This window comes from Odontesthes bonariensis, chromosome 3, assembly GCF_027942865.1.
Source record: "Odontesthes bonariensis isolate fOdoBon6 chromosome 3, fOdoBon6.hap1, whole genome shotgun sequence".
NCBI classification, from domain to species: domain Eukaryota; kingdom Metazoa; phylum Chordata; class Actinopteri; order Atheriniformes; family Atherinopsidae; genus Odontesthes; species Odontesthes bonariensis.
Window position 1 is genome coordinate 46,029,470 of NC_134508.1, and position 26,157 is coordinate 46,055,626.

Here is a 26,157-nt window from a genome sequence, read left to right on the forward strand (position 1 = left end):
ACTAGCCTACATTATGTAGTGCCCATGAGACGCAATCAAGAAATGTCAATCAGCAAAGTGAACCCAATGACGCATACAGAATCAAGCTGTAAATTATCAGAATCCTAATTATCTTTTTTTCTCATGGGAGAAAGGGAAGGGCGGTCACCTGTCTTGAGTGTTTGTAAGTTCAGTGCTTTAAAGTTGAAATAATATTAGTCTGATTTGTTAGTTTAATTTAACAAATCACGGGAAACCTCCACCTTGACACCTTAAATCCACGCGCTCGCATCTCAAACATCATTTTAACGGGCATCAACACCCTGCATCTCAGTGCTGCCGATGTTTTGGACTATGCGCGAGCTGCCTGCGAACATGCGAAACGCCCGCTGGTGGTACAGTCCATTGAAGGGGTGTTCCAAAACGCATTTTATTTGGTTATTCATAGTATACATTGAAAAATAATAAGTAAAACACATTTTCAACACCTGATTTTAATAATAGATAAATTTTTTCAGTACCCCCCAAAAGTGTAATTTAGTCCCATTTGGGAGGTATCAAGTCTCAATCGGGGGGGTCAGACCCCCCCGGTACCTCCCGTAATTCGAACACTGATTGCATGTCTCATTAAGCAAAGCAAAAAACAGAAATGGGAGGATCTGGGTAAAATAGTGATACAGGGAGAAATAGCTACAGACTAAATAAAATGAAAAATAAAAAAAACATCAGTTAACTCGAGGTACAGAGCTGAGACAGGACTCACTAGAAAAGCTTTGTTCTGGACTGTTCAGGTCCATGCAGGAGTCCATTTGGACTCACAATACACATGGGATGTTAAGAACACGGACTTTAGTGACTCAGACGAAGCATGCCTGAGCAGGGTCCCTCATAAATTATCCACTGTTTGGATTGATAACAGGAACTCTGCCTGTTCAGATGATAGCTAAAACAGAGCACCGACCCTGTATTAGACAGTACCCATTAAAACAGGACGCTCAAAATGGAATAAAACCAGTAATTGAAGATTTAATAAAAGCAGGTGTTATAGTTTCGTTTAATGATTCACCGTGTAATACACCAATATTCCCAGTAGAGACAAAAAAAACAAAAACAGGCCCCATCCACAGGGATGTGCAGGACCTATAGGCTGTAAATCATGCTGTGATCCAAAGAGCTCCCTGTGTTCCAGATCCTCACGCTTTGCTGAATGCACTCAGAGGAGAAGTTTTGAGTGCAAGTATGGCAAAGTTTGTTCCTCCAAAAGGCAGCCAAGTCCTGATAGATATATGTAGATGACATTTTGCTGGCTTCACCAGATGAAGGAAACATGCAAAATAGACACCCTAGCTCTGTTGAAACATTTAGCTGAAGAAGGTCACAAGGCGAGTAAAAATAAACTACAGCTTTGCAAAAGGGAGAACCATAGTAGATAGTAGAAAGTAGAAAAACAGTGGTTCTCCAGGCCTCCAAGCCAACGACAAAGAAACAAATGATGTCATTCTTAGGACTGACAAATTACTGCAGAGCCTGGATTCCAAATAATGCAGAAATAACAGCACCATTAAATAGACTAATGTATGAATAAAAAAATTAAAAATGTCCTCTGTCCTCGAATGGACACCAGAAGCAGAGATTGCATTCTGTGAAATTAAAAAGGGGTTAGTCTCCAGTACAGCATTGGCATTACCAGACTACTGCAAACAAAACACGACTGTTAGCAGCAGCAGAGAAAAATGCAAAAACAAGAGCAAATCTACAAAATCAGCCATAAGCTGATGGAGAAGTATTGTTTGTAGATGGGTCTTCCAGGAAACATGAGTTGGGTAAAATGATGACAGGATATGCTGTGGTGAGTTCCACCACAATTTTAAAAAGCACAGCAGCTACTATCTTATTATTCAGAGCAAGCAGCGGAATTAGTGGCCCTTACTGAAGCATGTAAACCAATGATAGATCAAAAAAAAGTAACTATACTCGTAGCCAAAATGCATATGCTACAGTACATACTTTAAAAAAAAAAATAGAGGAATGGTAACATCTATAGGAAAACCCGTGACACATGCAGAACTATTAACAATGCTAAAAAAAAAAAAAAAAAAATTAGCAGTATGCAAATGCACTGCGCATACATCTAGCACAGATTTTGTCTCAAAAGGAGATGCATTCGCTGATGAGACGGCTAAAGCAGCAGCAGCAGGGCACATTGAAATAATGAATGTAACTCCAGAGGTACCGCTCCAAGCTGAAGTTTTGAGAGATATGTGCAAAGCCACAGTCAGAAATAGATGGCTGGATAAAAAAGGAAGCTACACTGAAAAATGATGTCTATGTATGACGAGAAAAAATGAATAAATAAACAAACAAAAAAACCTATCCTAGAGCAAAAGATCTATACAGATGGGCTGCAATATTGAGCCATGGCGTAATGCATGTCTCAAAAGGAGGGATGGTAGAATAGGTACATCAACATTATACTACTTATGGATGAAATACTTTTGTAGAGTGTGTTTGACATGCGCTAAGCATAAGCCTCAGGGTAATCTGAGGCCAGGCTTAAGGCGCTTTCCAGAACCTAAATACCCCTTCCAAGTAATTCATATGGATTTTATTGAATTGAATAGAAGTGAGAGAAAAAGGTTTTGTTTAGTCATCATAGATGCATTTTCAAAATGGATAGAATTATTTTCAACAAAGAATCCAGATGCACTAACTAACATTCCTGAAAGAATATATAGTGATAATGGAACTTATTTTGTGAACCAAATTATGAATAGGATTGGACAAATGTTCCACATTGACCTAAAACACCACTGGCGTATCATCCACAAAGTGCAGGATTAGTAGAAAGGATGAATGGAACAATTAAAAAAAAAGACTAAAGAAATGTATGGAGGAAACAGGAAGACCATGGACACAGTGTTTGGAACTAGTGAAAATGTATATAAACATAACTAGTTCCTCAGGACTGACACTTTATGAAACTCTGTTTGGCAGGCCATATAGAATTCTTAATTTTCAAAATACATGGGAATTAAATGATGAGAGTAATCTAGCTGATAATATGAGAGCAACGCTAGAATTAAGACAAGAAGTAAAAAAACAAACTGATAGTTCTCTGTCTCTCAGCAGGAAGCACAGCTGGCTGAACTGGGAGACTGGGTGCTGATTACCAGGTTTTGCTCACCACTCCCACAGCAGTTAAAATAGCTGAAAGAAACGCATGGATACACTTGTCTCATTGTAAAAAGATCATTAAGAGTAAAAATAAGTAGATAGCAGGTCTCTGTTGAACTCATGACCCACAGGGAAAGTCCAGACTTCAAAGGGGACTGTATAAATTAGTATACAGTCGTCTCAATGCTGGCGAAGATTGACCACAGCCCTGTGACAGTCCTTAGGAGTTTAAACAGAGATTTTCTAATTTACTACAACCTTAGACCTGTGAAAGCATTTGGGAGTGGTTCTTGAGGAGACAACTGCCATAAGATTGAGAGAGCAAACGCCTGAATACACAAAGACTCCTTTTTGGAGAGAAGGGGAGACAAATCCATTCCCTATCTTATCTGGACCAATAAATCGAAGTTGACAACTTACCCTCATTCCTCACAGAAGACTGAGATGAGTGCTATCTAGATTTCACTCACAACCAAATTCCAAAACTGTATTCAGTAAGCATGTGGTTAAAGTGGAGTGTATTAATTGTGGGCCTGCTAGGAGCCCAGGCAACAGAAAATCTAGAATGTACCGTAAACAGGACTCAGATGCACTTTACAATTCCTTCGGTCTATTTACCTCTAGGTAGGATCTCGGTGGTGATCTTTCAACTCAGCCACTTACAAGTTCCAGTTGGGAAGGTGGAGAGAGGTGAAGATTGGTATATGACAAACGAGATAAATAATCGTGTTTGGGACACCCTGGTGACAGATACACCAGGCAAGGATTGGAATGCTTACAAGACTATTGACTATGCTAAACATTACAGATCTATCATAAAAATGCAACAGAAAACCGATGAGATTATCTTAATTGTTAATTTGACTAAAATCACCCTTATTCCCCCAAGCTATACACAGAGGATGAGATTATCCTGTGTCAGCTTGACTGCACTGGTGGGGGCCTCCGGCTCTTCAGGGGAGCACGGGGGGGGCTGGTGTGGCTGCAATGGTGCTGGGGGAGGGCTCTGATGAGATTGGTTCGGAGTTTTGGGACAAAGTGGTGACTGGGTTTTAATGGCTAATAAAACACAAACAGATTGTGTGGTATGTTTGGGTCCTAGACCCATTCTCCAAGTAGTCCCTGCTCCAATTTCACCTGAATGTTTACTAGAAGTAATGAATAAAACTAGGCCTAGCAACGCCAGTTGCACTACATGGGACACCGTTTTTCCATTAGTCTCTCCATACCATACCATACCATACCATACCAACTTTATTTATAAAGCACTTTATACACCCACAGGACCAAAGTGCTATACACAATCATAAAATACAATACAATCATAAAATAGAAGGGTCAAATATAAAAGCAGTACTAAAGTAATTAAAATGTAAACACAATAAAACAAAGTCAAACATCTCAGATTGTGCCAAAAGCCAAAGAAAAAAGATGGGTCTTAAAGCTATGGTAGGTAATCCTAGAGAGCTAGCAAGAGAGCTAGCAAGATTCGAAAGTGGCCCCTCCTCTAAGCTCCACCCCCCCCTCCCCATTCCGTCAGTGCTTCATCCAAAGCCGGTAGAACCCCGTGCGCACACGGAGCAGGGAGCCGACAGAGGGGGCGTAGGCAGAAAGCAGAGGCATCTGATTGGTTTTTTGTAGGCGCTCCAATCCGAGATCAGCGGGATTGGTCAGCTTTTTCTCAGTCCTGCAGCTGCCACAGAGGTCTGATTATTTTCGTCCCTTTTTCTAAATACATCTTGTATAGATTTCTCTCAGGATAGACGGACCATTTCACCCAGAATTACAAAATGTGTTTCTGAACAGGATTACCAACCATGTCTTTAAGAAGGGATTTAAAAACAACAAGTGCAGAGGCCTATCTTATGTCCAAAGGAAGGTCATTCCATAGCTTGGGAGCTGCCACAGAAAAAGCACATTCCCCTCTGAGCTTGCGCTTTGTCTTCAGGACCCTCAGAAACAACTGGTCAGCTGACCTGAGAGAACGGGAGGGTGTGTAAGAATGTAGTAGCTCAGACAGGTAAGGAGGGGCAAGGCCATTAAGAGCTTTAAAAGCAAATAAAAGGATTTTAAAATGAATCCTAAAATATACTGGCAACCAGTGTAAAGAAGCTAAAACAGGGGAAATATGGTCAAATTTTCGTGTACCTGTTAAAAGTTGTGCAGCAGCATTTTGAACCCTCTGAAGCTGGGAAATGCATGAATCACTGACGCCTATATAAAGTGCATTACAGTAATCCAGCCGTGAGGTTACAAATGCATGGATTGCTGTTTCAAAGTGCTGTCTAGGAAGAATGGGTTTTACTTTGGCTAGCTGCCTTTTGTGAAAAAAGCTGGATTTTACAACAGCTCTACTGTGAGCTTCCAGCTTAAGACCAGCATCCATCTTGACCCCTAAATTTGTAACAACCGGCTTGACATACTGAGCCAAGGAGCAAGCATCGGACAGAGAGTCTTCATTGGAACTGCCAAAAATCACTCATCAAATTTAAAGCCATCCAGGCCTTCAAATCTTCCAGACATAAGAACAGAGACCGAAGAGAGGTGGAGTCTGCTTTCTTTAATGGTACGTAAATCTGTGTGTCATCCGCATAACAATGAAAAGCAATCCCATATTTCTTAAAAACAGAACCAAGAGGAAGGAGGTACAACAAGAAGAGAAGAGGGCCTAGAACTGAGCCCTGTGGGAGGATGGGAGGTGGGAGGAGGACCTATGGCCATCAAGACAGACACAAAAAGTACGCTTGGCCAAATAAGATTTAAACCAATCTAGGGCTATATGACCAATGCCCACCCACTGTTCCAAACGGGAAAGTAAAATTCTGTGATCAACTGTGTCAAAAGCAGCTGATAGATCCAACAACACCAAGACAACAGTCACCAGAATCAGTTGCTAAAAATATTTAATTAAAAACTTTTAAAAGAGCTGACTCTGTGCTATGAGATGATTTAAAGCCAGACTGAAAAACCTCTAAAATATTATGTTCAATGAGATTGGCCATTAGCTGATTACAGACTACCTTCTCAAGAATTTTTTAAACGAAAGGCAGTTTAGAGATAGGTCTATAGTTCGCCAAGACAGCAGGATCCAAGACTGGTTTCTTAATTAGAGGCTGGACAACTGCATGTTTCAAATTTTCAGGAACAACACCTGAGGACAAGCTACTATTTACAAGAGCAAGGACTGAAGGAACTATAGTAAGAAAAACATCATTGAATAATCGAGGTGGAATAGCATCATCCGGAGAACCAATTGGCCTTAAGTGACTAACTACCTCCTCAAAGATTGCAAGGTCACACATTCAAAGCTGTGGAAAACAGCAGAGCAAGGCACAAAAACTGAAGGTCATGAACAGAAGGTGTGATCTGGGCCCTAATAGAAGTGACTTTCTCAACAAAAAAGTGTAAAAAGCTTTCACATACAGCGGGTGAAGTCTCCACAAAACCACCACGTGGGGCATTTAGAACAGAGTCAATAGTTTTAAATAAAACAGAAGGATTGTGACTGTTTGATACAATTAGATCCGACAGGTGCCTTCTTTTACAATCCTTTGATAACAGCGCCAGCATTCCTTCAATATTTGGAGCGACACCTGCAATTTGTTCTTTTTCCATTTGCGTTCAGCTTTGCGACAGTTCCTCCTGGCAGCCCGGGTGTCATCATTTAACCAGGGTTCATGTTTGGAATTTGAAAGTCTAATTTTTAATGGTGCCACCGAATCCAGAGCTGCTTTAATGGTAGAATAAAACCAGTTGCTGAGATCCTCGGTTTTATTTCCCACAGTCTCTGGGATGGTACAGTTATGATTAAAAACTAAAGAAAACTGACCAGCAGTAGAAGGGTTAAGAACACGACAGAACTGAGCTGCAGCGCATGGTTTAACTTTAGTACAGGACAGCTTTATCTCAAATAAAACAGGCATGTGGTCTGAAAATAATGGGTCAGCAATCACTAAGTTAAAAACCGGTAGACCATAAGATAAAACCAGATCAAGAGTGTGTCCATGCTCATGCGTAGCACCAGTCACAGACTGCACAAGATTAAAAGAATCAATAACATTAAGAAACGACTGAGCCATAGGTGAAGTAGGACAGCAGACATGAATATTAAAATCACCAACAATTAAAACTCGGTCATACCTTGGCATGATATCAGCGAAGAAATCAGATAAATCATTTATAAAATTTTTGTTGTACTTTGGTGGCCGATAAACCACCGCACACAGCACAGTGTAGGAGCTGCCAAGTTCAAATAGGCTAAGCTCAAAGCTACTAAGCGGGGCTGGAGGCAACTGTTTACAAGTAAAACAACTTCTAAAAACAGTCACTATTCCTCCTCCTCAATCCGATATCCTTGGAGAATTAAAGTAGCAGCAGTTCTGCGGTAAAAGTTCATAAAAAATGCTGGACTCACCCAAACCACCTGTCCATGATTCCGTTATAAATAAGAAATCTAGGCCTTGAGAGGAAAAGAAATCCTTAATGATGAAGGTTTTGTTTGCCAGCGACCTAGCATTTATCAGACCGATCCTGGCAGAGATAGGCGGATCTACACCATCAGCTGCCGTCCGAGATTCCCGGCAAAGAGGCCGCAGGTTGCGAAGATTCACCCTGCGTCTACAGGGCCTAGGAGTACAGATAAATACTCTCCAGATAAAAAGAAAACTTTGTTTTCTAAAAAGATAGCTCAAGGAAATTTTACCTGTATAAATATGACAACAGGAAAGAATCCATTAGGTAAAATGTCCACAAATTGGTGTCAAACTATGATAACTATTAATGTTGCATTTAAACCTCTAAATCTCCCGTGGCGACATCTGGTGATGGTGTGGTGATGACAAGTTTTTGACAGACTTCCAAATAATGTGAATGGTGTGTGTGGAATTGTTACTTTACTGTTACCTGTTTCGATTTATCCTATTTCAGCTGCAGACCTAGTTCTTAGGTTGAAAACTGTCTTACCTGAATTTTGGAGAGCTAAACAAGAAATGCTTGTTTAAGAGCCAACTTATATAGACGCTATAGGGGTTCCTAGAGGAGTCCCAGATGAGTACAAACTGGTTGATCAGGTGGCAGCAGGTTTTGAGTCATCTCTGTTGGTGGTGTACGATTAATAAAAATGTAGATAGAAACAATTACAACGTGCAGAGGTTAGGTAATATGACACAACATGGGTTTCAAGCAATTGCTGAACAATTGGCTCCATCTTCCCTTATGGCTTTCCAAAATCGTATAGCTCTGGACATGTTGCTGGCTGAACAGGGAGGTGTTTGTGCAATATTTGGCGAGCAATGTTGCACATTTATTCCCAATAATACGGCAAAGGATGGCAGCATCACATTGGGGCCTACGAATTTTGAAATGAAAGAGCACTCTGGAGTCGACACTACAATGTGGGACTCATGGATAGATGCATTTGGGAAGTATAGAACATCAATTTCATCTGTGTTGGTATCTATTGCTGTTTTTGCAGCAAATCTGACCTTGTGTGGATGTTGTTGTATTCCCTGTCTTAATAACCATTGTTATTTCACCCTCTGAGCAGCAGCTGACTCAAATGTGCCTTCTCCTTGATTACTAGACTGATGATGATGAAGAACGAGAAGTGAAATCATTCCTTCTCCTTGATTTGTATTCTGATCCACATGACTATGAGTAATCACTTTTCTCTCTGTGTGTAAGCAGGTATGCGCTCATAAACATGATCCTGTAGCTGAAAATCTCGCAAGAAGAGGTTGCGTTGTTGAAATGACAATTTGAGTGTAATATGTGATAAAAAGGAGGGAAATGTTGAGTTGTAAATACATTTTATGTTAGTTATCCCATATATACTCTGTTTTTGTATAGATTAAGAGTTTTAAAGTGATACAAGGTAGTTTAGCGGCAGTATAGCGATCTCTACTGGTCAACCTGAAATTCTACACTGTCTGTTTCCTGCTTCTGAAGAGTGCAGACGTGTCTCTGCTTCCTTCTGCTGCTTATCACTTTATTTGCTTTTAAATAATTTTACTTCTTTCCACAAGTCTTGGATATAATTTTATGCTTTTTCTTTTAAGTGAACCAAGACTTTTTAAAATCATTTTTATACTTTTTACAACTTATCTGACGAGCCAGCGACTACAATCCTTTCAACATGCCCTGTGAAAGCTGTCGGATATATCAACAAGAAATTTGGGCGCTACAAGTAAGGATTTTTGCCTTGGAAACTGAAATGGGACTTCATGAAACGCTCCCAATGGAATCCAGTGGTAAGAAGTCCACATTTACTTCCAAAGGAAAGGGTGAAAAAACTGCTACCTCCAACTTAAAGTTAAATGATACTGTGTCTTTTCCAAGACTCTGTAAAGACAAGTATGATGGACTTGGTGCTAAGCCGAAGAATCGTCAAACTGTTGGTATCAACAGAGGATATGTAACATCACCCGGAATAAAGTTAACAAACAGATTTTTACCACTGTCAGAGCCAAATGTGACTGAGTGTAACAGACAGAGAGACGGTACAAAGCAGCAGATGGACAGAGAAACTGTGCCGAGTGTCAAGGTCAAAGATACTCTTGTGCTTGGAGACGGAGCCATATCTAATATAAACATAAACAGAATAGTTACATGCAGCTATCCAAGTGCCACTGTCTCTGACATCACAAGATTACTACCAGAGGTACTGGCAAAACACCAAGGGGTGAAACAGCTGATTGTGCACGTGGGTGCAGTGGACATCAGAGAGAATCAGTCTGAAATCTTAAAAAAAGACTTTAAGAAACTGTTTGAGAGTCTTGATAAAGTGACAATACCAACATTCATAAGTGGACCTCTCCCAAACATCGACAGGAGGATCAACAAATTCAGCCGGCTGCTTCAGTTGAACACATGGCTGTCCAAAGTCTGTGAGTCCAGAGGACTGCATTTCATCGAGAACTTTAATCTTTTCTGGCAAAGAGATGATCTCTTTCAAAGAAAAGGCCCACACCTGAACAGAGGTGGTGAGACGACTGACGGATAATCTTCTCCACGCTCTGAGGCATGAGAAGGGGCCAGGACCAGGACCAGGGCCGGGTCCTGTGCTGCCGCTGAGAGAGAAGACGAGCCAGAGAAGAGCTCCTGCCTTGCCACCCAAGGACCCAGCAAACTATTCAGCCACAGCAGCCACAGCAGCACCTCCAGCATCCCGAACACAGGATTCAGCAGCTCCACCATCGCCTTCACCACGGCCCTCACCACAGGCCTGGGACCCACCTGCTGCATCTACACCCTCCAGAGATGTTTCACCATCGTTCTCTTCTCCACCGTCACCCAGGAGATTTCCTGATCACCTTGAAAGCTTGGTGAAATCGGGGATTAAAATGGTTCCTCTCACGCCAAACATGGCAAGATCAAGAATTCTATCCTCAAAGAAGCATCGAGCCCCTCTCCCTCCCCAGCCTACTCCATCGACCAAAGCCCCCCCAGCTTGGCCCCCACCACCGGTGCCCACAGCTGTCATTTCCAACAGCGTCAATGCTGTTGTCTAGGACGGTAAGGGCCTCTGTGTTGGTAAACACCATCTCAGCCAGAGGTCCAAGGATGGAGTGAAGAGAGGGACAATCAGACTGTCCAATCAGAGAAATCTTATCCATATCCCTTGCAAGAACACAGCATCCAGTTCAACTATAACTAATCTCAAACACGCAGTACTCAATGTCAGATCTTTAAGTAACAAATCATTCTTAATTGATAGTTTTATTTCCTCTCACAATCTTGATTTTATGTTTTTAACTGAGACGTGGCTCGACAAAAACACAGCAAATGCAGTCCTGATTGAGTCTAGTCCACCTGACTTCAATTTTGTGTCTGAAACACGAGAAAACCAGAGGGGTGGGGGTGTTTGTGCCATGTTCAGGGACAATATACCCACCCACAAGTTGTCATTTGGGGTTTTTTCATCATTTGAGTGTGTGTCATTCAAAATGGAGATAAAACAATCTTCCATACTTTATATCACCATTTATAAACCACCACAGAATTGTTTTATTGATGATTTTACTGAACTACTTTCAATTGTGTGCACTGCTTTTGACAGTTTAGTCATAACAGGGGACTTGAATGTGCATGTGGATGTAGCCCATAACAAGCAAGCTAAATAGCTCACTGCTGTCCTTGAAATGTTTGGTCTAACTCAGCATGTGACTGAGCCCACTCACAGCAGGGGGCACACTCTAGATGTGCTCATTTCAAGGGGTGTTGTTATTTCAAACGTGAATGTTGTCGATGTTGCTTTATCTGATCATTTCTGTGTTTTCTTTCTACTTTACCCAAACCAGCAGCTGGGTCTGCAGTTGTTCGGGGAAGACTCATAAACGACAGAACAGGGACACAGTTTATGGAAATGATTAGGTTTGAGAACACCCTGTGTTCTGATGTTGATGATCTGTTGAACTCTTACACATCAAGTCTCTTAAATGTTTTGGATACCATTGCTCCTGTCAAGGTTAGAATGGTTAAAAGTAGGCAAAGGCGCCATGGAGGAAAGAAGAGTAGGTCAGGGCACAGAAAAGGGAGTGCCGGAGAGCCGAACGGAAATGGCGCAAGTCAAAGCTCCAGGTTCATTATGAGACTTACAAAGAAAAGGTGTGTGTGTTCAACCAGACTTTGCGTAGAACAAGGGAGAGTTATTTTTCTGAAATCATCAAAAACTGCAGTAACAACTCTCATGTCCTGTTTGCTACAGTAAACAGATTAACAAACCCTCCAGTTTCACTGCCTTTAGAACTCATTTCTACATCCAAGTGTAAGGAGTTTGCAACATTCTTTAATGATAAAGTTCAAGGCATTAAAAATGCAATAATTTCCACAACACAAATAACTACTCTGTTGCCAGCTAGACACCTAGAGCTGACATATCTCACACCTGTTACTGACAAAACAGTCGAAGAGACCATCTGCAGTCTGAGTTCATCAACATGCTGCCTTGATGAGTTGCCCACTAGATTCCTAAAGTCTGTGCTGAGCAGTTTGTTACCACAACTCGCTCATCTAGTCAACATCTCACTCCAGACTGGAACATTTCCAAAGGCCTTAAAAACCGCTGTCATTAAACCCCTTCTAAAGAAGAGCAATCTTGATGCCACAGTACTGAACAACTACCGGCCCATATCAAACCTGCCATTCTTAGGCAAAGTCCTAGAAAAAGTTGTATACCAACAGCTTAGTGACTTTCTCCTGTCTAACAATGCTTTTGATACTTTCCAATCAGGCTTTAGGCCCCACCACAGCACTGAGACAGCTCTGATCAAGGTGACAAATGGCATCCGCCTGAACACAGATGCAAGTAAAGTCACAGTCTTAGTTCTGCTGGACCTGAGTGCTGCCTTTGACACAGTTGACCATGCGATCTTATTACAGAGGTTAGAAGACTGGGTGGGAATCTCTGCTCGTGCTTTAAACTGGTTCAAGTCCTATCTGGAGGACAGGAAATATTTTGTTGAAATTGGTAACTGTGTCTCAGACCAAATGGCTATGACCTGTGGGGTTCCCCAGGGGTCAATCCTGGGACCCGTGCGGTTCAATCTGTACATGCTTCCACTAGGCCAGCTAATACGCAGCTATAATGTGTCCTACCACAATTATGCAGATGACACTCAGATCTACGTGTCACTGACGGCAGGAGAACACGGGCCTGTAGATACATTGTGTCGCTGCATGGAACAGATCAGTGTGTGGATGCAAAACAATTTCCTCCAGCTAAACTCAGACAAAACTGAAATCATTGTCTGTGGCCCACAGAAACAAAGAGAAAGTGTTATCAGTCACCTTGAGACTCTCTCTCTCTAAAACCTAACTATCAAGTTAGAAATCTGGGGGTAATATTGGACTCAGACCTGAACTTTAACAGCCACATTAAATCTGTAACATCAGCAGCTTTTTACCATCTAAAAAACATTGCCAGAATAGAAGGAATAGTGTCTAAACCAGACTTAGAAAGACTAATCCATGCGTTTGTCTCCAGCAGGTTAGACTGCTGTAACGGCCTGCTCACTGGGCTCTAAACGGGCTGTAAGACAGCTGCAGTACATCCAAAACGCTGCTGCTCGAGTCCTGACCAGAACCAGGAAATACGACCATATTAGTCCAGTGCTCAGGTCTCTGCACTGGCTTCCTGTCGCTCAGAGAATAGACTTTAAAACAGCCCTGCTTGTGTACAAGTCTCTTCATGGTCAAGCGCCAAAGTACATCTCTGACATGTTAAAGCCATATGAACCAACTCGGGCTCTGAGAACCTCAGGGAGGGGTCTCCTGCTGGTGCCCAGAGATAGGACTAAACAAGGTGAGGCTGCGTTTCAGTTTGATGCTCCTAAAATCTGGAACAGTCTTCCAGAAGATGTGAGACAGGCCTCAACTCTGACAATGTTTAAATCCAGGCTGAAAACAGTTCTATTTAGCTGTGCATATGACACCTGAAAGTATTTTATCTGCACTCTTCACTGTATATATATATGTATATATATATATATATATATATATATATATATATATATATATATATTTTTTTTTTTTAATTATTTCTTTTTAATGATTTTATTGCCTTCTTGTGATTTTATGTAGCTGTGAAGCACTTTGAATTGCCCTGTGTATGAATTGTGCTCTATAAATAAAATTGCCTTGCCTTGCCTTGTAAAAATGCCCACCTTTGTATTATACACATCCCCTAACTAAACATCGTGGCGAATGCTGCCGTTGTGTTATTTAGTCAGTGCAGTTAGGTCATCTGATTCACAAGTGTAGACTGCCCACGTAAGTGGGCAGTCTACACTTGTCCACGTAAAGCGAGAACTCAAGATAATATGCTATAATACTGTTGCTGGAGGAAGTGGCCGGGGACAGGGACGTCTGGGTTTCTCTGCTCAAGCTGCTGCCCCCGCGACCCGATCCCCGGACAAGCGGTAGATGATGGATGAATGGATGGATGGATGGACTGTTGCTGATCTTGAATGGGATTCTTCCCTCATCATGGTGTATTCGTGGAGTGTGTTTGACCTTCTGGAGGAGCTGTGGACTTCTTGATTCATCCAGAATTCGTAAGCTACAATTATCTTGTGTACCATTTAGCTTTTTGCTAGATATTTGCTAAATCTTTGCTAAATTTTTGCTAAATCTTTGCTAGATTTTTGACTGCTAAAAAGTAAATTTGCTGGAGGCTTGTTTTTCACTGTGTGATAACAGCCCCATTGAAACTAGCTTCAGCCCTGAATGGCCACTTGTCTTTTAATCTGTGGGAGGGGTCTGCACTCCTGCAGACAATCAGCAATTAGTGAATCAGTACAAAGCAACTCCTGTTGTTGGAAGCGTCAGCTTTCAAACGAAGGCTGTCGTTCAAAGGCACTTGACTTTTTCAAGTCTGACTTCCTCAAGGACGATCTTCGTCTGGACGGTCCCTGTAAGTGTAAAATACCATTTTTCAAGAAACCATGTGCTTCATTCCCGTTCTTTCCTCTCGGTCTTGGCGACCACGCAGATACAGGGTCAGACCCAGAGGCCGGGACCCCACTAACCTCATCCACCCTTCTCTCTCTACTCATGTTGAGCAAGTGGTGGCAGGGGGGCTGTGGAACTGCCAGTCTGCTGTGCAGAAGGCTAAGTTTATCTCAGGTTATGCATCCATGCTCTTCCTTAACTTTCTTGCTCTTACAGAGACCTGGATCACCCCAGAAAACACTGCCACGCCCGCAGCTCTGTCTGATGCGTACTCTTTCTCTCACACTCCCAGAGCTGCGAGGCGGGGCGGTGGTACTGGCCTGCTGATTTCCAAGGACTGGAAATACTCTCTTTGTTCCCTCTTGCAATTCTCTCCCTCCTCCTTTGAATTTCATGCTGTCACTGTCTCTCACCCAGTCAAGCTCACCATCGCTGTAGTTTATCGCCCACCAGGCCCTATTGGGGACTTCCTGGAGGAGCTGGACACTCTTGTCTCTCACTTCCCTGATGATAGCTCCGGCCTTATCCTTCTCGGTGATTTCAACATCCAGACAGAGAAGCTTCACCCTCTTGTTTCTCTTCTCTCCTCCTTCGACCTAGCTCTCTCTCCATCTCCTCCTACCCACAAGGCTGGCAACATACTGGACCTTATCTTCACCAGGCACTGTTCTAGCGCCAACCTCTCTGTCACTCTTCTTCATCTCTCTGACCACTACTTCATGTCCTACACCCTCTCCCTCTCCTCTCCTCCCTCCCGACCGACCTCCCCCCACCCACTTGGTATCTTCTCGTCCCAATCTCCGCTCTCTCTCCCCCACTGACTTCTCCTCTTCTGTTCTCTCTGCTCTGCCTGCCCCTGAATCTTTTTCTCTTCTCTCCCCTGAGACTTCTACTGATCTTCTTCTCTCCACCCTGTCCTCCTCTCTGGACAAACTCTGTCCCCTCACCTCCAGGCCTGCACGCTCAGCTCCACCTGCCCCTTGGCTGTCGGACTCAGTGCGTACTGAGAGGCGGAGCGTGAGGGTGGCCGAGCGCAAATGGAGGAAAAGTAAACTTCCTGAAGACCTTCTTGCCTTCCAGTCCTTGCTTTATTTTTTCCTCCTCTCTCTCTGCTGCTAAAACTGCCTTCTTCTGTAACAAAATTCAAACTTCTGCTTCCAACCCCAAAAAACTCTTCCAAACTTTCTCATCCCTCCTCCAACCCCCACCCCCTCTCCCCTCCTCCTCCCTCCTCCCTGACGATTTCGCCGACTTCTTTGACAAGAAGGTTAACGATATCCGATCTTCCTTCCCTCACCTCCCAGCTGTCCACACCACCCACACCTGTCACTATCCCACTCCTCCCTCCCTACCACCTTCTCCCTCACCTCCCTCTCTGTCCCACTTCTCTCCCCTCTCTGCAAATGAGGTCCTTCACCTTGTAACATCCAGCCGCCCCACCACATGTTCCCTTGACCCAGTCCCTTCCCCTCTCCTTCATTCTGCTGCACCTGATCTTCTTCCTTACCTGACCCACCTCATTAACACATCTTTGACATCAGGCTCTTTTCCTTCTGCTTTCAGGACTGCCAGAGTCACTCCTCTTCTAAAGAAACCAGCTCTTGACCCTTCAGAGATCCAGAATTACAGACCGGTCTCCCTTCTACCCTTTCTGTCCAAAACTCTTGAACGTGCTGTCTTTAAACAACTGTCCTCTTACCTCCACCAGAACAACCTCTTGGATCCCTACCAGTCCGGGTTCAAGATGGGCCACTCAACTGAGACAGCCCTCCTAGCAGTAACTGAGTCACTCCAAACTGCTCGAGCTAACTCTCTCTCCTCTGTCCTGGTTCTCCTGGACCTGTCTGCAGCATTTGACACAGTGAACCACGACATCCTTCTCTCTACCCTGGAGGGAATGGGTGTCTCTGGCTCTGCACTCTCCATGTTCTCATCCTACCTGATAGATCGCTTCTACCAGGTCACACTGAGAGGGTCTGTCTCGAAGCCACGTAGGCTCACCACTGGGGTTCCCCAAGGTTCGGTCCTGGGTCCTCTTCTTTTCTCCCTCTACACATCATCTCTTGGTTCTGTCATCCACGCCCATAACTTTTCCTACCACTGCTATGCAGACGACACCCAGCTGATTCTGTCTTTTCCCCCTTCTGACACCCAAGTGGAAGCACGCATTGCTGCGTGCCTGGCAGACATCTCGGGGTGGATGTCGATGCACCACCTTAAGCTCAACCTGGACAAGACTGAGCTGGTGTTTCTCCCGGGGAAGGGCTGCCCGTTCCGAGATCTGGCCATCACCATGGATGACTCTGTGGTGACATCAACCCGGACCGCGAGGAATCTGGGTGTGACCCTGGACGACGAACTGTCGTTCTCGCCAAACATCGCATCAGTGACCCGTTCCTGCCGATTCCTCCTCTACAACATCCGGAGGATTCGCCCCTTCCTCACCGCCAAGGCAGCACAGGTGCTCATCCAGGCTCTTGTCATCTCCCGCCTGGACTACTGCAACTCGCTCCTTGCTGGCGCCCCGGCTTCTGCCATCAGACCTCTGGAGCTGGTTCAGAAAGCTGCTGCTCGTCTGGTGTTCAACCTCCCCAAGTTCTCCCACACCACTCCCCTTCTCCGCTCTCTACACTGGCTCCCTGTAGCTGCTCGCATCCAGTTCAAGACTCTGGTGCTGGCTTACAGGGCAGTGGAAGGAACAGCTCCTTCATACCTCCAGGCTATGGTCAAGCCCTACACCCCCGCCCGACCACTTCGCTCTGCGGCCACCAGGCGCCTGGCTGCCCCGTCACTCAGGGGTCCCTGCGCACGATCGACACGGTCACGGCTTTTCTCTGTTCTGGCACCCCGATGGTGGAACGATCTCCCGACTGATATCAGGACAGCTGAGTCACTGCCCATCTTTCGCCGCAGGCTGAAAACCCACCTCTTCAGGAAACGCTACCCTGCTCCGTCCTAGTTCCTTACGCACTTATTGTTTCCTCCACCACTGGCACCCTCTATATTTTCATTACCCCCTACCCGAACCAGGGTTTGCATCCCAGTCCTGCTTTTCTTACCTCTTTTATTTCTTCCCCTACCCGAACCAGGGTTTGCATCCCCACCCCGCTGTGACTGGTGTGCAGTTGGTGAGAGGCTGAGGTACCTGACTTATCGCACTTACTGTAGCACTAGTTTTGCATTTAGCTGTTTGGTATTGGAAGGAAATGCACTTATGATTTCTTGTGACCTGAAGTTCTTTTGCCTACCGATGTTGAACGCACTTATTGTAAGTCGCTTTGGTTAAAAGCGTCTGCAGAATGACCCTAATGTGATGTAATGTAATGTAATGATTCCTTTGTATTAGCAGACACTTAAAAAAGTTACATCTTAGACAGATGCGCGCAGGCACTACCAACATACACGCCGCAATAAACGCAGAGTCGCTCTACACTATTCCGATTACAATCATAATCCAAACAAATGAATCCATTTTCATGTGTAGATAACAATTCTTGTTCGGATCAAAACGCTATTCTTATTCTAATCAGGTCAGTCCGTGTATTTCTGAAGCTAGGCTACGTCTCGAACTCAGAAGGAATTAGAGCACCATCATCACCTGTCTCTTTACGATCTAAAACACAGGTCACTATGGTAGATGAACAAGATCACGCTTGGAGAAATTTCGCAAAGATGGGAAGTGCCAACATCGAACGTTTCATATTCAGTCTGTGAAAGGCAGAATAGGAAACGCTTGGTGTTGGCTCTTCAACGCAAGCGAACACATAGCCTACAACTACAACTAGCATACAGTACCTAGCTAAGTGCCGTAAACACAAACGACTCTTCTCGCGCGGCGCATCGCAAGACTTCAGAAGCGGGTCACTCCTGCCAAAGTTACATATGGGATTTTCAGCATACAGACCCCTGTTGGGAGCGAGACAGGCTTCATTCGCTTACTATTGACTTGTTTAACCTTTGGTAAACTCCTGAAGGCTATAATTTTAGGTGAAAATGCTACCTAGTTCCCCTTTAAGCAAAGTTGTGCTTTGCTCATTTGTGTGAAGGTCATAAATTCCACTGTTAGGAATGTGGCCTGAAACTGGATCCCCCTTCCCTTCTTTTGTTTGCTTTTTGTACACACCCACTTCTGAATAAAATGGAGGAGGCGTGAGGAGATCATCAGCTCTCCTCATGAGTATAAAAAATCCTAAACATCTCTCTCTCTCTTCTTTATGAATTTGTAGGTATTTGAACCTGACAGAAACCCATTCCATGAAGCTCTCTGCACACTGTTCCTGAGCTAATCTAAAGGCCATATGAAGTTTGGAGGTCTGGAGCGACTGATTCTGCAGAAAGTTGGTGACCTCTGAGCACTATGAGCCTCAGCATCCTCTGACCCCGCTCTGTCATTTTACGTGGCCGACCACTTCCTGGCTGAGATGCTGTCGTTCCCAATCCCTTCCACTTTGTTATAACACCACTGACAGCTGACTGTGGGATATTCAATAGCAAGGAAATTTCACGACTGGACTTGTTGCACAGGTGGCATCCTATCATGGTACCAAGCTGGAATTCACTGAGCTCCTGAGAGCGAAACATTCTTTCACAGATGTTTGGAGAAGCAGTCTGCAGACTTTGTACACCTGTGGCCATGGGAGTGATTGGAACACCTGAGTTTAATTATTAGGATGGGTGAGTGAATATTTTTGGCAATATGATGCATTTTGCTGCATGTTTATGTTCAGAGCAACACATGTATAAAAACACTCTTCTTGTACCTGGAACACAGTGATAAGGGCCTGAGGGAAGCTGTCAAACGTGCTGCGGGGCTTGGGTTGGTTGGAAAAGTTGAACTTTCCTCCAAAGACCTGCATCCCCAGCAGGGAGAAAATGACAATGAAAAGGAAAAGGAGCAGCAACAAGCAGGCAATGGAACGGACGGAGTTCAAGAGAGAGGCCACCAGATTACTGAGAGATGTCCAATATCTAGAAAACACAGTAATTCAACAATTAGTCTGTTACTTAATAGATTGTATTCAATCAGATAAATAGACTCAACAGATGAATTATGCCTGAAGTAATACAGTTTCTCCATCCAAGAGTGTGAACCTGTTTACTGTTCAACTATAGATTGTTCTTTTAGAGTATATTTGTGGCTTGAGCACACAAACTGTTGCTTCCTTTCATGTGGGTGAGTGGGATTCAAATCCTGGACCCCCCCCCCCCCCTCACCCTGCATGAAAGGTACTACCTCCAGGAGAGGTCCTTAGGCAAAACCCCCTGCGCTACCTGCCTGAGATATGAGTGTAAGTCGCTTTGGATAAAAGCGTCTGCCAAATGCATAAACAACAACAACACAACATTTCCTGTATATGACTGTGTGACTATGAATCGACCAGTTGGACCACTGCAGAACTGAGGTATCCTGGACACAAAGTTTATGTGTATTTAGGTGTAAAATGAAAAATAAAATGAACTAGGTTATGTCCCTGCTGTTAACTACATCAGCATTAAGCTCAACTTGTTCAGAGCAATCTTACCTGGTGACTTTCAGCAGGCGGAGCAGTCTTATGCAGCGCAGCACAGAGATGCCCATTACTGACATGACACCCATGTGGACGAGGATGAGCTCCATAATGCCAGTGGACACCACAAAGCAGTCAAAGCGATTGAAGAGAGACATGAAATAGGGGGGCAAGCCTAGAGCATACATCTTCATGAACATCTCCAGGGCAAACATAGACAGCAGCAGTTTATTGGTGGTCTCTTTTGATGATTTGTGTTGAAGGCCAACAGTATGAAAGTAGGATGGGAAAAAAAAGAATGAGAAAGAAAAGGGGAGTTACAAAATTATCCCAAAGATGCATGCACAATGTTATTGATGAACTTTTTAACAATAATCACTTATTGACATTGAGAACAGTCTTAAAGTAGTCAATTAAAATTGTATTTCATTAATTAAATCCATCCATTTTCTATATCCGCTTAATTCAACTCAGGGTCGAAGGGGGGCTGGAGCCTATCCCAGCTGTCATTGGGTGAGAGGCGGGGTACACCCTGGGCAGGTCGCCAGTCCACGGCCACACAATCATGTACACTCACATTCACTCCTAGAGTCACTTTATAGACTTCAGTTAACCTAACGTTCATGTTTTTGGATGGTGGGAAGAAGCTGGAACCTGGAGAGAACCCACGCATACAGGGGGAGAACATGCAGACTCCATGCAGAAAGGCCTGCTATTGGCCAGGGACAAGGGACCCTCTTGCTATGAGGCAACAATGCTAACCACCACACCACCATGCAGCCCCATTAATTAAATGCTATGCTTTATTTCAAATAGAAAATTGAAAAATTAAGTTAAAAAGAAGTGAGGATTAGGATTCAGGATCACTTTTAGGCAAAAGCTAAAGAGGAGGAATACTGCTTATTGTACTTAATCTGAGGTTTTTTAAGCAATTAAAACTTAAAAAGTTAAAAAGCATTTTTAATCATACCTAATGTAAACACACTGTATAACCAAATGTAACTGGAAAAAGCCATGTGATGGTTAGCTCTTTTTTTTTGGAAATATTAGTGTTCAAAAGCTTAGTGGTGGATATAATTATATTTCAAACTGTCACGCCCATGGACTCTTGTTTTTAGTTTCATGTTTTAGGTCACGTTTTTGAGTTTGAGTCCATGTTTAGTTTTCAGTTCATGTCTTGGTTTTGAGTTTTTAGTTTTGCCATTGTAGTTTCCCTGCACTCTGTTAATTAAGTTCACTCACTTCACCTGTGTCTTTTCCCTCAGCTGCACTCACTCTCCAATCACTCTCACTCCCTATTTAGTTTCCTGTCTCCCCTCTCAGTTTGCCGGATCTTTGTTGCCATTCCTACCTGACCTGCCTCCCATGCTTCCCGTTATTCTCGTTGTTCTCGTTGTTCCCATGTTCCACGTCGTTTTCGTAAAGCTAAGTATTTATTTATTCTTGCCATGCCAAGTCCTTTTTGTTTTTCTCAGTAACATTTTTTGAATCCGGCTTAGCCGCGCCTTCTGTTTGCCTTATTGTTTTGTGAAATAAATCCAGTTTTCCTTTTTAAGTCTGCATCCGTGTCCTCCCTATACACCAACCTGACACAAACAGGCATGAGTGGTTCCTTCATTTCATCAGATATGCATCTATCACTGGAAGCAGGGGAGGTGAGGTCTGCACTTCGGTCTTTACGGTCTACACAGCAGGCAGTGATACGAAGGGAGAGAAAATAGGGCCAAGAGATGTGAGGTCTGACTTTTTTTTTTTTTTTTTTTTTTTGGGGCTTTTTATGCCTTTAATCATAGGACGGTTGGAGAGAGACAGGAATGCAAGGGGCAGAGAGAGAGGGGAGACATGCAGCAAAGGGCCGCTCGGTGTGGGACTCGAACCGGGGCCAGCTGCAGCGAGGACTGTAGCCTCTGTACATGGGGCGGCTGCTGTACCCACTACGCCACCGACCGCCCCTTGAGGTCTGACTTTTTTTTTGGATGAACGATTTTGTGATGCAAATGTATTACTCTGTTGAACGCATATTGTTTTGAGAAGCAAAACGCTTTATTTTTGTGGCCCCAGCCAACTAGCCGGACTACCTTCATCAACACCAAAACGAGGCTGGAACTCTGCTCACAGGACGCAGCAGGGGGTAAGAAAATGTTCATAAATGATGTTGCTGATATGGGATGTCATACAGCTTTATGTCAAAAGAGGCGAACTGTCCCTTTAAATGTGGTTTGCTGAATATCAGATCTCTCCTTTCGAAGTCTCTGTTAGTGAATGAGTTGATGTGTGATCATCATATTGATATATTTAGTCTTACAGAAACCTGGCTGCAGCAGGAGGATCATGTTAGCATCATGTTAGCATTAATGAATTAACTCCCTGTGACTGTTTAAATGTTCACGTTCCTGGAACCACAGGCAGAGGAGGAGGAGTGGCAGCTATCTTCAGATCAGGGTTACTAATCAGTCCCAGACCCAAGATTAGTTTGAGCTCTTTTGAATCTGTGATTCTCAGTTTTACCCACGCAAAGTGGAAATCACAGAAACCTCTTGTGTTTGTTGTTGTGTATCGTCCACCTGGCCCTTATTCTGAGTTTCTGTGTGAATTCTCAGAGTTTTTATCCCAGTTAGTGCTGAGTACAGATAAAGTCATTGTAGTGGGTGACTTTAATATTCATGTAGATGTTGAAAATGACAGCCTGAATATGAACTTTAATTCTATATTAGACTCTATTGGATTTTCTCAGAGTGTTCACAGACCGACTCACTGCCTTAATCACACCCTTGATCTTGTGCTGACTTATGGCATTGAGAGTGAACAGTTAACAGTGTTCCCTCATAACCCTGTCTTATCTGACCATTTTCTGATAACCTTTGAGTTTACATTACTTGACTTTACAGTTTCTGAGAAGACATTTACATATAGAAGGTGTCTATCAGAGAATGCTGTAACCAGATTTAAAGAATTAATTCCATCATCCTTTTCTTCACTGCCATGTGCAGATATGACAGAGGACGACTACCTAAACTTTACTCCAGCAGCACTTGACTCTCTTGTTGACAGCACTATAGTTTCAATGCGTACAGCACTGGACAATGTTGCCCCTCTGAAAAGGAAGGTTATCAGTCAGAAGAGGTTGGCTCCTTGGTATAATTCACAGCTGCGTGCTTTAAAGCAGACTGCAAGAAAGCTGGAGAGACAGTGGCGTTCCTCTAATTTAGAAGAGTCTCAATTAGTCTGGAAAGATAGTTTAATAACGTATAAGAAAGCCCTTCGTAAAGCTAGAACTGCTTATTATTCATCATTGATAGAAGAGAATAAGAATAATCCCAGGTTTCTTTTCAGCACTGTAGCCAGTCTGACTAAGAGTCCGAGCTCTGCTGAGCCAGTTATTCCTTTAACTCTCAGCAGTGATGATTTCATGAGCTTCTTTATCAATAAAATTGTTTCCATCAGAGAAAAGATTGATGGAGTCCTTCCCACTATTATCAGTGATGTATCATCAAGTACAGCAGCTTTAGAAGTATCTTTAGAACCTGATTTATATTTAGACGGCTTCTGCCCAGTTGATCTCTCTGAACTAACAACAGCAATAGTCTCTTCTAAACCATCAACTTGTGTTTTAGACCCAATCCCAACCAGACTGTTCAAGGAGGTTTTCCCATTAATTGACACTTCCATATTGGATTTGATCAATCTGTCTTTGTTGACAGGATATGTACCTCAGCCTTTTAAGGTTGCTGTAATTAAACCTTTACTTAAAAAACCTACTCTTGATTCAGAAGTGTTGGCTCATTATAGACCTATATCCAATCTCCCTTTTATGTCTAAAGTTCTTGAAAAAATAGCTGCAGCTCAGCTTTGTGATCACTTACGCAGAAATAATCTGTTTGAAGAGTTTCAGTCAGGATTCAGAGTGCATCATAGCACAGAAACTGCACTGCTGAAAGTTACCAATGATCTCCTCTTAGCCTCTGATAGCGGACTTGTGTCTGTGCTTGTCCTGTTGGATCTCAGTGCTGCATTTGATACGGTCGATCACAGTATCTTATTACAAGTCAAGTCAAGTCAAGTCTTTTATTGTCAGATACACAGAACAACAGAGTCGGACTGGGCACTGAAATTCTTGGGACAGGACACCGTACAGTAGCTACCATAACAAGACAGGACATAACATGTCATGTCATAAGTACTCTACTAAAATATTTACAAGACAGTAGAATAGATAGGCAATGTGGATATTACAATATGCAATATACATTTTTAACGCTAATTACAAGAGCTGTACTGTACATATAATACACATAATAGCATATGCTAATCAGAGACCTATAATTCAATTCAATTCAAAAATACTTTATTTATCCCAGAGGGAAATTAAATGTTGATGTAGCTCAATTAAATCAAGGAGTTATTATAGATGCTGATGGCTGTGGGCAGGAAAGATTTCCTGTAGCGGTCCGTTTTGCATCCAAACTGAAGAAGCCTTTGACTGAAGAGACTCTGTTTTCCGATAACAGTCTCATGGAGAGGATGTTCAGGGTTGTCCATAATTCTCTTGATTTTATGCAAAATCCTTCTTTGCATTATTGTCTCCAGAGGTTCCACAGTCGTCCCTAGAACAGAACCAGCCTTCCTTATCAGGTTGTTGAGTCTTTTTAGGTCCCTGGTTCTGATGCTGCTGCCCCAACAGATGACGCTCTCAACAACAGACTTGTAGAAGATCTGCAACATCTTGTTGCAAACCTTGAAGGACCTTAGCTTCCTCAAGAAGTACAGTCTGCTCTGTCCTTTCTTGTAGATTGCTTCACTGTTGTGTCTCCAGTCCAGTCTGTTGTCCAGATGAACACCAAGGTATTTATATTCCTCAACCACCTCCACTTCTTCTCCCATGATGGAAACAGGGTTTGATCTGACCCTGTTTCTCCTGAAATCTACAATCATCTCCTTTGTTTTGTTAACATTCAAGATGAGATGATTGTTCCCACACCATGCCACAAAGCGGTCCACCAGCTCTCTGTACTCAGCTTCTTGTCCATCTCTGATACACAACTGCAGAGTCATCTGAATATTTCTGTAGATGACAGGAGTCTGACTTGTACTGGAAGTCTGAAGTGTACAGAGTGAAAAGGAATGGTGAGAGTACAGTCCCCTGTGGTGCTCCTGTGCTGCTGATCACCTGGTTAGACACACAATTCTTCAGTCTGACAAACTGTGGTCTGTTTGTCAGGTAGTCATTAATCCAGGTGATTGTTGAGACCTCCACCTGAGTCTTCTGGAGTTTCAGACGAAGCAGATCAGGCTGGATTGTGTTAAATGCACTGGAGAAATCAAAGAACATGATCCTCACAGTGCTGCCTGCTTTGTCCAGATGACAGTGGGTTTGTTGAAGCAGGTGTATGATAGCGTCTTCAACTCCAACTCCATGGCGATAAGCAAACTGCAGGGGGTCCTGATATGTGCTGGTTTGCTTACACAGGTGGGTCAACAGGAGTCTCTCCAGGACCTTCATGATGTGAGATGTCAGGGCAACAGGTCTGTAGTCATTGATGTCTGAAGGGTGAGTTTTCTTTGGTACCGGAACCAAACAGGATGTCTTCCACAACAGTGGTACCTTCTCTTGGGTCAAGCTAAGGTTGAAAAGGTGTTGCAGAATCCCACAGAGCTGCTCTGCACAGGCCTTCAGGACTCGGGGGGCTGACACCATCTGGACCTGCAGCCTTGTTCCGGTTCAGTCTCTCCAACTGCCTCTTCACCTGACTTCTAGAAACAGAAAAGTGGGAGGGGGAGGCAAAGGGGACAGCAGCATCTCCTGATTGGGTTGAAGACAAACTAGTGGAAGCAGAAGAATCCATGACTGAGGTGGAGGTGGAGATGTTACAGGAAAGCTGTGAGTCAGAGGAGGGTGGGATGTCTCTTTGGCTGGGAACAGGAGGGGAGGATGGTGAGCTTGTTCCTGAACTGAACCTGTTGAAGAATGTGTTCAGCTCATTTGCTCTGTCCAGACTTCCATCCATCCGATCCTCCCTCTGCTTGAGGCCTGTGATCTTCTTCATTCCTG

The 26,157-nt window shown here is 43.5% G+C and overlaps 1 protein-coding gene across 1 annotated transcript in view; it reads right to left on the reverse strand.

Moving 5' to 3' along the window:
* The window catches only part of LOC142377627 (dihydropyridine-sensitive L-type skeletal muscle calcium channel subunit alpha-1-like), a 289,148-nt gene that overhangs the window by 165,257 nt on the left and 97,734 nt on the right, over positions 1 to 26,157 (reverse strand). Inside the window, exons 11-12 of the mRNA XM_075461932.1 lie at positions 20,124 to 20,349; positions 19,362 to 19,569 (exon numbers count right to left, since the gene is read on the reverse strand). Of these exons, the coding sequence (XP_075318047.1) occupies positions 19,362 to 19,569; positions 20,124 to 20,349 (434 nt within the window). The remainder of the gene's footprint in view (positions 1 to 19,361; positions 19,570 to 20,123; positions 20,350 to 26,157) is intronic.